The following is a 17,080-nucleotide window of genomic DNA, read 5'->3' as shown; positions in this document are numbered from 1 at the left end:
TTTATCCCGATCAAAATCGCTAAAATGTGCAGCACCAACAAAGCACGTCTTCTGCTTGTTGCAGCTACCAATGCACTTCACAACACTTTTTAAATATTGTATCCACATATACATCTGAATGTACTTGGAAATTTATATCATTGTACGATACACAGACAAGACTCTTGCGACAGCAAGTTCAGAAGATGGGACGTCATAATACTCAAATGCGTGAAAAAATATCCTTTGCTTAAAATGGATCGCAAATTACACTCATTCTGGTCATCCAGAGTTTCATAGTGAGAACAGTTAGCGACTTCCAACAAACTTTAAACATAATTTCAAACCTTTCATAAATGTGAGACTTCGACTCTTTAAAGAGTCGCCGGCTTAATGGTGTTGGTAACTAATAATGAACTGAGACTCGATGAGTACGATAACTGCGGCACCAAACTGTGGGCAGTATTTATTTCCTGTTCTACTGCGTGTGAGCGGGGTGGAAAATGTGAACATCTATGAGGTAAGATCACCTTTGACTATGCATTGGAGCGTCTATGGAATCAACTATGTTTGGAGAAATCTGTGCCGTGGTCTTATTTGATAAGGTTATGGCAGAAAAGTAGAGGAAAATACCGTCGTCATAAAAATATATATACTCTCATGTATCCCTAATGGAGTAGATGGTCACGATCTATACCGCGAGAATGACGAATGTATGACTGTCAAGTCGTACTTGGAAACAAAAAACAGTTAACTTTGACCTCGTAAGGAAACAGATGTTACAACAAAATGTCGGTTGTCGATGTCATTCGACATTACCAACGCAGCATAGAAAAATGCCAGGAAGATGAGGAAAGGGTGAGAATAACACATATTAAGAACTGCAGGACGCAAACTTTGTATATCATATCTCCTGTTGAAAAAACATTTCGGAAGTTATGTTACTTTCACGTTTAATATGCGTTGGTAACAGACACTGCTTGCAGTAAGAGTTTCTCGTAGTAGGTGCCCAATGTTTTCCTTGATACCATTTACTCAAGATCCGTGACTTTTTTTTTCGTTGTTACATAAATGAACCAGCACAATGTTAAAATAAGACACGTCCGGAATCGTGCAATGTCAAATCATTTGTAGCCGTGGAATAATGTACACTTTACTAACACAAAAATTAAACCATAGCCTCAAACCTATTTCCTGAAATTATGTTCACCCTCTTTACCTCAGAGAAAAAATAAAAAAATATAAACACTGTCATGTAGGAGGATTGTTTTTCTAGTATAGTGTATCGCACATGGTGTTGTATTTGAATTTAATTTTGTGTACATTTTATTTTGCCCATCTGTACTACATCTTTAAAGTTTTTCACGTAATTGTTTCATTTAGGCTGGTAATGCGAAAAGCATATAAACGCTTCAGTTAAAAAAAATTATTTGACATTGCATGCATGTTACACAGAATTTCAAGCAATACAAATGTGTACTTTGTTAACTCACCATCCTCCCAGCATTCAAATTTTTCCTGTAGTTGTTGACTGTAGTGTAGTGGAAATGATAAACAAAGCCAACACCACAACCACGACCAGTAGCCCCGTAACTGTCACTTTTGGATAAAGGTCTCCTGTACGCATTACTGTATGTTATGGACTGCGTCTATACATTTCCCTGTTACTCCTGTGTTATTTTTAACGTCTTTTCACCATCTTTGGGCAAGCAGAATGATGGTCATCAACAAAACATAGATAGATCAACATGCTCCATTAACACACATTTGCTGTTCATTTACCCAGTTTCAGGATCTGTATACTTCCTGTGGAAAGTAGTTCTGATGATCTGAAATCTATTTGCGGGTCTCTTTCAGTCCTGCACATCTTATTAACCTAATAAAGTATAACAGAAGGTATATCATTCACATGTAAAATCTTCACAATAATGACTTCGGTTCAACCAGTGCCTTGTTTATGAAGTACTATTACTAGATTTTGTTGAAATCTAGTACATGAAGTTCAACAAGCGTTTAATTGACGTTCATTACTTCATTCCATAATTTCAGTGTGGCTTGCAAGTGATCCATTGTGTTGTATTCACTTTTAAAGTATACATTTTCTTCAGTTGATTAAAATCCAATGCTGTTTTTTATGCAGTTGGTGGTGAGTTGAGCAAATATTTTGTACATTGTGGAAAGAAGGCTGATGGATGTTTTTTACTTTTATGTCTGGCAATTCCCCTTTCTTGTGAAGTAGAACAGGTACACCGTTGTTCCATTTTGGGAAATTGTCTCCTTTCCCTGCCATTCTGTGAGGTACTTTACAAGCTCATTTAATAGTACTTATCTTCCAGCATATCTATTGAAACAATACCTTAGGTGCCTTTCCATTCTTCTTACTTGTGTTGGCTTTATGCGCGTCATCTGCTGTTGCTCTCACTATTCACTGTTTGTTGTCATAATGCATCTCTTGAACTGTTCAGACATTAAAGAATTCTTTGGTTGATTACATACAGTGCATAGGTGTCTAATAAGTCGTATATTTTTAACATCATATTGGACAAGTTTAGTAATCATTGAGTATAAATGTGTCACGCTGAATGACAAAAAGAGAAACAGTATGTATAACACAGTATACATGATGAGAAACATTTTAACAAATATAAATGAGATATGCTTGATATATGTTAATCAGTGAATATAAATGTATTGTGAAAATAAAGCAAAACAGTATGATACAATAACATTTTTGGAAAAGCTAAAGTGATATAGTTGTCATATCATACAGCACCTTTAGAAGTGTACATCATTTTTATTATGTATTTTAAATTATTCTATTGTGTAGAAGGATTTTTGTTCAAGCCACCTTTCCGTAATATTTCTGAAGACGTTCAGTGATACACTTTGCTGTAAATGGTAACATTTTAAATAACTGTATCCCTATGCATGTGTAACTATTTTTTTAAAAGTTTAGTAACTGGTATGTCCATCATCTGCTTTTGACATGTTATGTATAGACTCTTGAAGTTTATGGCTATCTTTGTTTTCTATCATATGCACCAAGCAGCTGAGAATAAACAGCGATGCAACTGTCAGTATTTTGAGCTCTTCAATGTATTATCTACATGATACATGGTTTCTTACTCCAGCAGTGCCTGTAATGACCTTTATTTACCAAATAAAAATTCTTTTTATTCCAGAGGAATTGTGCTAAAACAGTACTGCTTATGTGAGAGTGCTGTGAAAAAAGTCATAATAGGAGTTCAGCAGTATCTGGTCTGTCACTCAAGTCCTAAGTTTAATTAATTAGCATATAGGTAACTCAGGCTAACTTTTTGCATACATATTTAGTGTCAGTTTCTCAAATTAATTTTTGATCAATATGAATGCCAAGAACCTTAGTTGAGGCACTACAGTTGTTATGTAGGCTGAAAAGAATATTTATAGTTTTAGAGTGGTTAGTTTGTAATTCATTTGCTCGAAACCATATACAGGATATTCAGCATTGTTCTGCACTTTTTTTTCTGTTTGAGTGTGTCCAAGGCCCTATCAACTGTAACAAAGGTGGTGTCATCTGCATTTAATATGGAACTACAGTATTTGTCATAATATTGGACAAATCATTTATATAAATGCTTGTACAGTTTTTTCTTTGTGGTTGTTTACCATACTGTTTGCTGTCTTAACTGATGGAAGTGTGGTGTTTGCCCATTGCAGGTTACTTTCTTATTTTCTTTGTACCTCTTTTGTTTTTGCTGTTTCTGTCACCTATTTTTTTAATTTTATTTCTCATATGCTCTTGAAGTCACTTAGATCACATTAATTCAGTGTATTCTATTGTTTTCCTATTTTCGTGGCCCATTCTTTAATCTATTTCAGATTTTCTTTTCTGTTTGCTTTCTTCATACCTGCAAAGTATTTTACTGTCAATGTAAGTAGTTTTGTTAAATAATATCCCCCCCCCCCTTTCCCCCATGCCTCTACCATCTCATATTTCAAAGAATTTGAACTCTTTGCTTAATTTAATCTAGCAAACTGTTCTGTTAGATAATTGTCATAATCCACATTTCTGACAGCCTGTCTGTGGGATGCTTTATTTCTAGCTTAGTATCCATTTTTACTGTGCATCTTGTGAGTCTATGACTGATTACAGCTCAAAAGTGGTTTAGGAATGCTACATCCTGTATAATTTAGCTGTTGTTTAATGAGATGTGAATAATTTTAATTTAGTTATTTTGCCTTTGACAGGCTCATTTTTGATTTCTTTTTTTAATGAAAAACTGTGTTGCAGGCAAATATATTCCACTAATGTAAGAGCTCTTGTTGTTTTTGATATCAAAACTGAAGTTTCACATCAAAGCATCATTTTGTAGTTTTTGTCTTACTTTCATATTAGCATCTCTGACTGTTATCTTGTAGTGGTACTTACTTCCATTTATCAGTAACTCCAACACACAAATATGTTGTTGGATGTATATGATGGGAAGTCTTATAGAGGTATGTGTGAATTGGATATGTGGGCTTATGTATATAATGTCTATAAATCATTACGGGAATACTGAAGTGTCAGATTCCACCCATCTGCTTTGATCCATGATGTCATCAGTATGGCGGAAATGGCTATTCTAAGCGCCTACAATATGACGCCTATGATATCACTACATACACACAGCAACAAACGCGAAAATACATATAAATAAGACAATAACATCTCCCTCCAAAAATACAATCAAACTAACGGGACAACTGTGGGAAATTGGGGGTTTTAGGGAGGGGACAAGCTAAATATAACAATAAAAAAAGAACCACAATCCCAAAACACACAAGATGACAAACAAAAAAGATAATTACAAAATCTACAGGAATCAGACACTTCCCTTGAACTATATAGGTCAACTATAACTGCTCATACGAAAAAACTAACACCTAAAACTATGAATAACAAAATCCAAAGTACCATCACACACACACACACACACACACACACACACACACACACACACACACTTATGTCATGGGTCAAAGCAGATGTGTGGAATCAGACGCTTCCGTTGACCCATCAGTACAGATGTTTACCAAATGGTTTCTGTCAAATAGGCCTCTACCAGTTGCCTTTCTCATCTTTGTTCTATGCACCAAGTGTTCCTTATGTAATGACCACATCCTCAATGGGAAATTAACCCATTAACATTTTTTTTTTATCCCAAAATTCAGTTAAAGATCTGAGTTGCATAGATGCCTTTTGAGATGTATGTCTTTCCCTAAGTTATTTTGAACCATTTGTTTCTGATTACTGTTACATGTGATTCTTTCAGCTTTATGGAAATATAAAGTTTAAAACACACACACGTGTAGCATTTTACTTTACACATATATTTTCTTGAGGTGTAATCTTATCATTCAACTTCTGTTAAAAAGTATTTTATGCAATATATGTTTTGTTACAGATGTTGCACTGCATCAATAAACTATGTCGCCTACCAATAACGGTTCAGCTTCTTAAGGAAACTGGTGTTGGCCGTACTGTAAATGCATTAAGGAAATATGAGGGGCAGGTTGGAGAAGCTGCAAAGTATACTGTGATGAAATGGAAGCAGATGGTTGCTGAAGAAGAGTCCAGTGATGATGATGGAGAAGAAGCTGGAGATGAAACTGGAACTGAGATGCACACTGAAGAAATTGATGAAACAAATGCTATAGATGAAGAAGAAGAAGAAGAAGAAGAGGAAGAGGAAGAAGAGGAGGAGGATGATGGTGATAGTGGAGGTTACACTGTTTTGGTAAAGGAGAACAGTAGGCATAGTCACAAAGAGACTCACAGTAAAAGCAGGAAGGATGAGAACCACAAGACAGACAGTAGTAGACATGAATATAAGTCACTCAAGGACAAAACACACAGGGATGTAAACAGCAGCGAAAAAAAACATAAGGACAGTCATAAAACTCAAGATTCAAACAACACACGAGAGAGACATTCACACAAGAGGAAGAGAGACTCAAGCAAAAATCACAGACGTGATGAAAAAAGAAAAAAGTATGATAGTGAGAATGAAAACCTTTCGGATGAAGGCTCAGAATCACAAGAAATGCTAATTGATGAGCGAGTGACTGAAGCAATTAATGCAGAACGTTACACAGATGAAGAACAGGAAGGGGAAGAAGGTGATGGTGATAATGATGACGACGATGACAGTAATGATGTCAGCGACCGTGACAGCACGTTATTGGCTCCAGAGCATGGGTCACATTCAAAGCAGCACAGCAGCAGTTCAAGTAGTAGCCACCATCACAAACATCACAAAGAGTCACACCGAAAACATGATAAACATAAAGAAAAGAAGGTCCACAGTAGTGATAAACATAGTAGAAAGAGTGATAGTGACAAGGTAAATGAAAGGACAGGTGCTAGTGACAGCAAAGAAAAACATTCAAAGCATAAAGATCATAAACAAGAACATAAAAATAACAAACATAAAGTCAGTAATAATACAGGTGAACTGAGGAAGGAAAAAAGTGAAAATGTGAAACAAAAAACTGATAGTGTTTTAAAGGACAGCAATTCATCAAAAACAGATTCCAAAAAAAAGCCAAAGGAGAAAACAGATAGTGCATCAAAAACCAACACTTCACACAAGCACCATAAATCGTCTGATTCTAAACCAAAGGAAGTGAAAGAGAAAAAGATAAAAAAATCTGAACATGTCAATGATGAGGATGATGATGTTGGTGGTATTAGTTCCATGTCAGGTAGGAAACTTGTATATTTTTCAGCTCTAGTAGAGACAGTGAAAGAAGATCCCTGACAGCAGACAGCACTGTCACCAGCTTTCAACTGCAAAGTGCAAATAGCTGCAAGCAAAAACAATAAAGCTGTGACAACACTGAGACGTTGTCACAGAGAGATATACAAAATCACGTGACATGACTGAGGTAGACGCAAGAAGCAGCTGCACCATGTCCTCTGCAGTTATCAGGGATCTTCGTTTGCTGACTGTGCTGTAGAGGAGTGGGAGTGGTGTGTGTTTTAGTTATTTATTTTACAAGGGTTGCCCAGAAAGTAATGCACCATATTTTTTATTCAACAGTTCTTTATGGAACATAATGAGAATTACACACATGAAAAAATGTAACAATACCAGAGAAGGAAAGTTGCTACTCAGCATATAGCGGAGATGCTGAGTCGTGATAGGCACAACAAAAATATTCACACAATTATAGCTTTCGGCCATTGAGGCCTTTGTCAGCAGTAGACAAAACGCGCCCCCCCCCCCCCCCCCCCACACACACACACACGCGCATAAACGTCTGCAGTCTCAGATCTGAAACCACACTGAGTGTATATATATATCTGTGTGTGTGTGTGTGTCTACTGCTGGTGTATATATATATCTGTGTGTGTGTGTGTGTGTGTGTGTGTGTGTGTGTGTGTGTGTGTGTGTGTGTGTGTGTCTACTGCTGACAAAGGCCTCAATGGCCGAAAGCTATAATTGTGTGAATCTTTTTGATGTGCCTATCGCGACTCAGTATCTCCGCTATATGGTGAGTAGCAACTTTCCTTCTCTGGTATTGTTACATTCCATACTGGATTTTCCATTGTTTGACACACGAAAAAATGATGTTTTATCTACACACCCCATTTTTTCACGTTATCTCCATTATGTTCTGTGGCATTCTTCCAGCGCAAAACAAGGGCGTGTATGCCCTGTTGGTACCAGTCCTTGTCCTGGTGGCGGAGCCAGTGTTTCACTGTTTGAATCACCTCCTCATTGTCCTCAAAATGTCATCCACAAATGGCGACCTTTAATGCCCCAAACAGGTGGAAGTCTGAGGGGGCTAAGTCAGGGCTGTCAGGTGTGACAGCTATGACAGCTATGGATGGTCTCCCTGACGGCTGCAAATTGTGGAGTTCTGCCAGACTGCCCTCTTATGACCTTACCCTCCATGCCCAGTGACTGACTGTACTTCTGTTGACAGCAGATGCTCCACAGACTTTGCACAAGCGTTTTGAATATTCGCCACAGTTTCTTTCTCTGCAGTGATAAATTCAGTGACAGCATGTTGCTTGTAACGTACATCATCTACAGACGCCATTTTGAAACTGTTCTGCTGGTACGCTATTTGTCGGAAGTGACGGAAACCTGGCGCGCTCTCTCAGGAGACTTCAAATAATACATATGTAATGTTGTACATTGTTTTCAGCTGAGAAAAAAAATGCGGTGCGTTACTTTCTGGGCAACCAACATAATATCATCATCAACAAACTCTGTGTGTACTCAGTAGGACACTAAGCAGGTGGGAAGGTGAAAACGCCACAAAATATGCAATATTATGAATCAACAATGCCCATACCACTGCGTTCTAATTCACATAGTTTTTTGATGTTCCAATGTTCTTTGATTGTGCTAGTATAGGTTTGTCTTACTTAAAAAATTGGAAATATTTGCCTCAATCCTTTTTAATTGTCGTCTTTGATGCTAAGTGATATAAAAAGGTCAAACACATTGTGAGGATTGTGGCATGGCCCCCAGAAATGTCTCAAAATTCATTCTCCTTCTGCCTTCAAAACCTATTCACATAATCAATGGCTTTGTGAAAGCCTTTTATCCTTGAAATGAAAACAGAAATTAAGGTACCAAAGCACAGATCTGCTGCAATTGTAACCAGACTCTCCTGTCTTAATGCTTACAGCATATCCCTTGAGATAGGTGGTTAAACATACTCACTCGGATGTGGGAGGTAAACATGATTATATGCTCATGAATCACCAGCTTAAGTTGTGAATCGTTGATGCTAGTGTTGTCTTAAAGACTATCTCTGCTTTAAAAAAATTGTTTCCCTAACACATATGTACAAGAGTAATATGATCTCGTATACTACTACTTCCCCACATTGCTGGAGGAGGAGGACGAGGGCGAGGATGATGATGATGATGATGAAAGGAAATAAAAGAAATAAAAGAAATTTAAGACTCTCTGCACTGATGGATCTTGGCTAGGAGATTCTTTAGTCTTCTGTCTTTGTTTCTCCGTCGATGATATGAGGGTATGTATACCTTTACCTGGATCAGAATAACAACAGTTGAGCATTGATGAGGGGTGGTTGTTTTGTTGTTAAACGAAAGGACTACCTGGCTCTGGTAGCAACAACTCTGTGGTTCTGTACTGTGTACGTTGTATGTTCCGCATTAACATGCAGTATTGAGTTCACTTTGCTGGGTCATAACAGCCTTATCACTTTCCCAAGGGATTTCACAGTTGGCTACCAAATACCCCGGGAGAAATGCGCCACTTGAGAAATAAATCATGGAAGAATAGAGATAGCAGAGTGATATAATAGTTGGGCGAAAGGCAGATGGTATGATCAAACTCATGCTCTGGCTGTTGTTGCTGGGGTAGTTGGCCTTATAAACACCTGTCAGGAGCATTGTTGTTCTGATCCAAGTATAACAAAAGCATTGTGTACAACCCAGTATTCGGAAGGCAATGGAGCAGATGAGATGTGAAAAGGGCCTTGAGAAACTGTGACATATCTTGGTCTATCCACAGAGGCTAGTTAAAGTTGCTTTGATCTGCCTTCATATAAGGCACTGTCCTTTAACTCAACACTTTCTTCTCAGATGAGAAGGCTAAACTCTCACTTACTATTTTTAGTATTTTGCTCTTTATTAGCAAAGTCATCTTTGATTTGATAGAGGGCTTGCCTTCTATTTTTAACTGATTATGAGAGGATTGTCCTATTCATCTCCTGCACCACCACCTTGAGAATTGCAATGTATGGCTTATTCCTACAGGGATTTATTATTTTTTTATGGCTAGCAAGACTTACATAAATTTACTAAGTTTGGTTGAAACTGTTCCAGTTGTTTGAGTTAAGCTGATTTTTTATGTATCATCATCTTCCCATCCTCTGCTCAAAAATTGCAATGTGAGCCTTACTCTCCAGTTATATTTGTTTTCAGACAGTAAAATGTGTGTGCTCGCGCGCGCGCAAGAGTGTGCCCCCCTCCCACACACGCGAGCGCGCGCGCGCGCGCGCGCGCGCGCACACACACACACACACACACACACACACACACAAAAGTGACATCATATCACACAGACTGAGGTGTATGTAATTTACTTGTGAGCACTCACTGCTTTTTCTCCTCAGCACGATCTGATTTCCATTCTTAGTCCTCTTACTGTGTGGAATAACTCTGTAAAGAAAGTACCCAGAATGGATGTGCAACATATTTGACAATGTGCTGTATATCTGCTGTTTTAATGTTGGTTTCCCATCCAGGGCTGAGTTAAATTACAATGTACATCCATCTCTGGAAACTGACATACCAGTTGTAACATATTTGCTTTAAAAAGCATTTTGTTCCAAAATAATTATACTTTTATTCTTATTTATGCTTACATATAATTTTTGTTCAGGGATAGGAAAGAAGGGATGCAGAGAGAGAGAGAGAGAGAGAGAGAGAGAGAGAGAGAGAGAGATGGCATGAGAATATGTACTGTTTATTTTCACATGTATCCTGATATATTTTGTGTTCCTTGGCCACACTTGCCAGGGAAATTATGTATGGATTCTAATAACTTAATCATTGAGAGCCATAATCCTATTCTCAACCAGCTGAAGCAAACGTGAATGAAGCAATTGATTGGAAAATGGTTTCTGAACCTGTTAACAGTGAAATACCAAAAGATTCTAAAGGTAGTGACTTTATCATGTAAATTAAAGTATTCCTAATTAACTGACTCAGCAGTCTCATTGGTATTCCCCTCTCCATCCCCTGCCCATTACAATGTCTTTGTTCTCTTGGCTGTTGAACGGTAGGTAATGTCTCACTACAAAAGGTCAAATAATGCAAAGAATCACAAAGAATCCAGGACGTATGGAAGATTTTGAAGTATTGTCAGAGGGTAGACTTGTGTTTATTTTTTGGGTATACAAATTATTACTTCACAGATGTCCTCAGGCTAAAGGATATTAAAACTTCAAAAGAAAAGTTACTAAAGGTGTCCCCTCCATGGTGTACACCTAGGCTGAAGATTTGCCTGGACCTTTCACATGGTCCTATGGATTTGGTCAACCCCGCAGCTCTCTGCTGTCACTTCCTCTCGATTCTTGACATGTATCGGCACCATGAAGTGGTTTACACTGACAGCTTGATGGCTGATGGTCACGTTGGCTTCCCGTATAATCGTAGAGGACATATTGAACAGCACTCCTTGCCAGTGTTTTCACTTCAGAGCTGACGGCCATTTCTCATGCTCTTCAGTGCATCAACTCATGCCCTGGCGAGTAGTTTTTTCTCTGTACTGACTTCTTGAGCAGTCTACAAGCTGTTGACCAGTGCTACCCCCACCATCCTTTGGTAGCGACCATCCAGGAGTCCGTCTATGCCCTGGAACAGTCCAGTCATTCCATGGTGCTTGTGTGGACGCCAGGCCATGTCGGAATCCTGGGAAATGAACTTGCCGACATACTGGCCAAACAGGCTACACCGACACCACTTCTGGAGATCGGCCATCCCTGTCACTGACCTGCGATCATTATTATGCTGCAAGGTTTTTCAGCATTAGGAGATGGAATGGCATAATCTCAGTATGTACAACAAACTGCGTGCCCTTAAGGAGACTGTGAATGTGCAGAAGACCTCCGTGCACGCCTCTTGCCGGGGCTCTGTGGTTCTCTGCCGGCTCCGCATTGGCCTTACGTGGCTAACACATAGCAACCTCCTCTGTCACGAGGACCCACCTTGATGTCACTGTGGCTCACGTATGACTGTCGTTTGCATCTTGCTGGACTGCCCACTTTTAGCTGCTCTGCGGCAGACTTTTAAATGTCCAGCACCCTACCTTTGATGTTGGGGTGACAATGCCTCAACAGCAGATTTAGTTTTACGTTTTATTTGTGAGGGTGTTCCCCCCCCCCCCCCCCCCCCCTCCCCTACCATCTAAGGGTGGGCATTTAGCCTTCTCTCTGAGGTCGCCACCCTCCCTCCATTTTAACTCCGTCGCACTTTCTTTGCCTTTGTTTGTCTTGGTGGTCGTCTTTTCCCTATATGTTGTTCATCTCACCTTGTCTCTTTGGGGTGGACATTTTAATGTGTTGCAGGGTGGCTGGCTCATCCTGTTTTATTTTTGTGATCAGCCAACCTAGACCATATGCTCTATGGTTTTAATACCTTCTTCTACTTTTCCTTGTGATGTATGTTTTCCCTGTTTTTTATTTGTTCCATTCATTTTCTTTATACGTGTGTTATTGGGTGCTTTTGTACCTTGAGCCTTGGAAAAAGAGAGAGAGAGAGAGAGAGAGAGAGAGAGAGACTAATGACCCTGTAGTCTGGTCCCTTTGTACCCTAAACCAACCAACCAGCCAATCAACTAAAGGTGTCCTACCATGGAATGTGAATGAGTGTGGTCTAAGAGCTGTCAAGTTTAGTTACGTCACAGCTTGGAATTTCACATTCTCCCACATTGTGAAGTATGAAAGGAAGAATCTCCCAGGTCAGATTTTTGAATTAGGAAGAGAAATGTGGCCAGTAAGATGTAACATTGCTAATGTATCATGCATGATGTTTTACAAAGAATTATTAAGTGGTTCTCTGGAAGTAGACTATCCCTAAATTTTGAGAAAAAAACACTATAATCAGTTATGTTCCACAAATAAAAGTTATACCAACAGTTGATGTAATATATGAACAGTAGTCAATAAATAGTGTGGAATGATCCAAATGTTTTAGTGTACATAGTGATGAAAACTGGAACTGGAAGAAGCTTATTACTAAGCTTCACAAACAAGTAAGCTCATCTACTTTGCTCTTGTATAATTGCTGGTCTTGAAAACAAATGAATTAATTTCCTGACATATTTTCCATATTTCCACACATTAATGCCTTATGGAATAATTTTCTGGGATAACTCATCACATAGAAAGAAGCATTGATTGCACGAAACTGAGCTGTAAGAATAATATTTGGTGGTCGTATGGGTAGGTCTTGGACATTTAAACTGCACCATCACAGTACAAATATTCGCCAATGGAATTCGTTATAAATAATCCATCACAATTTGAGAAGAGTAGTGATATCCAAACTGACAACAGTAGTGGAAAAAATGACCTTATTGCCCATTATTAAAGCTATCAGTGGCTCAGAAAGAAGTTCAATATGCAGCAACAAAAAGTGTTTATCTTTTGTCCAACACCATAAAAGTCTGACACATAGCAAAGCAAGTTTTAAATCTGACCTAAAATCATTTCTCCTGGACAACTTGTTCTATTCCATGGATGAATTTCTATTTAAAAATTGTTAGCTTGAAAGAAAACTAGTCTTTAAGTGTACTGCAAGGACTACAAAATAATGTCTTCATTAATGTTAACACTGATCATATATACCTGCAAACTGACTCATTCCACATCATTTTGACAGAAGAATCATTCAAATGATCTATGGAATGTGGTACTAACTAGCAGACCTCAGGAGACACAATAATGAATTAAATCAAGTGGGGTATTCTGTGGGTTTTATATTATAACATGCATGGTATGAATACAAGCTGTTTCAGAGTACTGACAAATTGAAGATTATCAAAAATGTGCCCCTTTTTTGTACAGTTTTCTGTAATAAAAGAATGGGAAACAACTTATTGGTAGTTAAAGGTTCCATGTATTTGTTGCTTTTTGTATTATAACTTGCATATCATGAAAGTATTCCATTTCTATGCTATGGCGCATTGATGATTTATCAAAAGCATGTGATTTTTGGTGTAACTGATTCTGATAGCTGTACCATAGGTGCAATCACAATGGAGAGGTATCTGTGCAAAAATTTGTAGTAGAATGCAGCAAGTCATTCCAGAGCACACAGCAACAACAATGGATACTGTGTCTGGTGTGCTTTGCAAGTAGAAACAAGTCCATTACGAGGATGGCTTAAAGCTGGAATGTCAGTCTCTCAGATAATGTAGTAGATGGCAATAAAGTGTGTATAATGTTTGTGGCAACAGGATGTTTTCCTTTTTTAACTTTTCCAGGAATTCACAGAAAAACTTTCACTTATCTCAGAATGCCATTGCCCTATTTATTTCACCTCCTTGAATGTGATTTGTAATGGTGTAACATGTGATGAAGGTCTACATCAACCTACCACAAGGACAGTTTTTCAAGAAATATATGGAGTCAGATACACCGGGGAAATGTGGTAGAGGTCTTCTCAACTGATAGGCCAGACAAATGTGTGGTTCCTGAAGAGGATCAGCAGCCTTTTCAGTAGTTGTAGGGGCAAGTCTGGATGATTGACTGAACTGGCCTTGAAACATCAATCAAAACAGCATTGCTGTACTGGTACTGTGAATGGCTGAAAGCAAGGGGAAACTACAACCATAATTTTTCCTGAGGGCATGCACCTTTACTGTATGGGTAAATGATGATGGCGTCCTCTTGGGTAAAGTACTCTGGTGGTAAAATAATCTCCCATTTGGAACTGCAGGTTGGGAGCACTCAGGAGGACATAATCTTCCAAAGAAACAAAAAGCGCATTCTACAGATTGGAACGTGGAATGCCAGATCCCTTTATCGTGCTGGTGGCTTAGAAAATTTAAATAGGGAAATGGGTAGGTTAACGATATATATATTGGGAATTAGTGAAGTTTGGTGCCAGGAGGAACAAGACTTCTGGTCAGATGAATACAGGGTTATAAATACTAAATCAAATGTTGATAATGCAGGAGTTGGTTTAATAATGAATTAAAAAAAAATATTCAGATAGTTAAGGGAGATGAAAATTTAATAGTCATGGGGGACTGGAATTCAATAGTAGGAAAAGCAATAGTAGGAAAAGCTCTAGGTGAATACGGGCTGGGGGTAAGGAATGCAAGAGGAAGCCACCTGGCAGAATTTTGCACAGAACATAACTTAATCATAGCTAACACCTGGTTTAAGAATCATAAAAGAAGGTTGTACACGTGGAAGAGGCCTGTAGACACCAGTAGGTTTTACACTGTAAGACATTTCCAGGGACAGATATGGTCTCTAACCACAATTTATTGGTTATGAATTGTTGGTTAAAACTGAAGAAACTACAAAAAGGTAGGAATTTAAGGATATGGGATCTGGATAAACTGAAAGAACAAGAGGTTGTAGAGAGTTTTAGAGGGAACAATTAGCAAGGAAAGGGGAAAGGAATATGGTAGAAGAGGAATGGGTAGCTTTGAGAGATGAAATAGTGAAGGCAGCAGTGGATCAAGTAGGTAAAAAGATGAGAGCTGGTAGAAATCCTTGGGTAACATAAGAGATATTGAATTTAATTGATGAATGGAGAAAATATAAAAATGTGGAAATGAAACAGGCAAAAAGGTACACAAATGTGTCAGAAATGAGATCGACAGGAAGTGCAAAATAGCTAAGCAGGAGTGGCTAGAGGATGGTGTAAGGATGTAGAAGCATATATCACTAGGTGTAAGACAGATGCCGCCTACAGAAAAATTTAAAGAGACCTTTGGAATATCAAAAACTCTGATGGAAAACCAGTCCTAAGCAAAGAAGGGAAAGCAGAAAAGTGGAAGGAATTTATAGAGGCTCTATAAAAGGGGGATGTACTTGAGGGCAATATTATGGAAATGGAAGAGGACGTAAATGAAGATGAGATAGGAGATATTATTTTGCATGAAGAATTTGACAGAGCACTGAAAATTACCAAACTGCCAGTTTAATAAGTCACAGCTGCAAAGTACTAATTTGAATTCCATACAGATGAATGGAAAAACTGATGTAAGCCGACCTTGGGGAATGTCAGTTTGGGTTCCGTTGAAATGTAGGAATACCTTAGAAGATATGTTAAGGAAAGGCAAACCTACATTTATAGCATTTGTAGACTTAGAGAAAGCTTTTGATGATGTTGACTGGAATACTCTCTTTCAAATACTGAAGGTGGCAGGGCTAAGATACAGGGAGTGAAAGGCTATTTACAATTTGTACAGAAGCCAGATGGCAGTTATAAGAGTCGAGGGACATGAAAGGGAAGCAGTGGTTGAGAAGGGAGTGAGACAGGGCTGTAGCCTATCCTCAATGTTATTTAGTCTGTACATTGAGCAAGCAGTAAAGGTAACAAAAGAAAACTTTGAAGTAGGAATTAAAGTTCAGGAAGAAAAAATAAAAATTTGGAGGTTTGCTGTTGATATTGTAATTCTGTGAGCAACAGTAAATGGCTTGGAAGAGCAGTTGAACATAATTGACAGTGTCTCGAAAGGAAAGTATAAGATGAACATCATCAAAAGCAAAATGAGGATAATGGAATGTAGTCGAACCAAAGCAGTTGATGCTGAGGGAATTAGATTAGGAAATGAGACACTTGCTGTTTGGGCAACAAATTAACTGATACTGGTCAAAGTAGAGAGGATATAAAATGTAGACTGGTGACGGCAAGGAGAGCTTTTCTGAAAAAGAGAAATTTGTTAACATTGAGTATAGATTTAAGTGTCAGCAAGTCTCTTCTGAATGCAGTGTAACCATGTATGGAAGTGAAATATGGACGATAAAGTTTAGACATGAAGAGAATAGAAGCTTTTGAAATGTGGTGCTACAGAAAAATGCTGAAGATTAGAAGGTAGACCATGTAACTAATGGGAGACACTGAATAGAATTGGGGAGAAGAGGAATTAGTGTCACAACTTGACTAGAAGACAGGATCGGTTGGTAGGACACATTTGGAGGCATCAAGGGAACACCAATTTAGTGTTGGAGGGAAGCATGGAGGATAAAAATCATAGAGGGAGATAAAGAGATGAGTACAGTGAGTGGATTCATAAGGATCTAGGTTGCAGTAGTTTCTTGGAGATGATGGGGCTTGCACAGGACAGAGTAGCATGGAGAGGTGCATCAAACTAGTGTTTAGACTGAAGACCACAACAACAACAGTTGTAGCCTTTAGACATTCGTATAAATTGTATACCTCATAACTTAGAGACTGTTGTTACTTTAAACTGTACTGTAGTTGATACTCATGAACTGTGAATTGAAGGTAGTTGGTTTGTGTTTGAGTTCCTTCCACCCCCCCCCCCCCCCCCCCTTGTTTTCTTTGAATTTTGTAGAAGATTTGGAGACTTTCCTATTACCTTAATAGAAGTATGAT

At 38.4% G+C, this 17,080-nt stretch overlaps 1 protein-coding gene across 2 annotated transcripts in view; it reads left to right on the top strand.

Moving 5' to 3' along the window:
• The first annotated feature begins 555 nt into the window (after window positions 1–555).
• The window catches only part of LOC126236348 (transcription elongation factor B polypeptide 3), a 168,731-nt gene continuing 152,206 nt past the window's right edge, over window positions 556–17,080 (top strand). For both annotated transcript variants that reach the window (XR_007544898.1, XM_049945580.1), the window contains exons 1-2: window positions 556–837; window positions 5,409–6,708. Coding sequence is in view for 1 of the 2 variants with exons in the window: in XM_049945580.1 (XP_049801537.1) it covers window positions 769–837; window positions 5,409–6,708 (1,369 nt within the window). In the remaining variant the exon portion in view is untranslated. The remainder of the gene's footprint in view (window positions 838–5,408; window positions 6,709–17,080) is intronic.

This window comes from Schistocerca nitens, chromosome 2, assembly GCF_023898315.1.
Source record: "Schistocerca nitens isolate TAMUIC-IGC-003100 chromosome 2, iqSchNite1.1, whole genome shotgun sequence".
Lineage (NCBI taxonomy): Eukaryota > Metazoa > Arthropoda > Insecta > Orthoptera > Acrididae > Schistocerca > Schistocerca nitens.
This window is presented reverse-complemented; position numbering and strand designations above follow the sequence as displayed.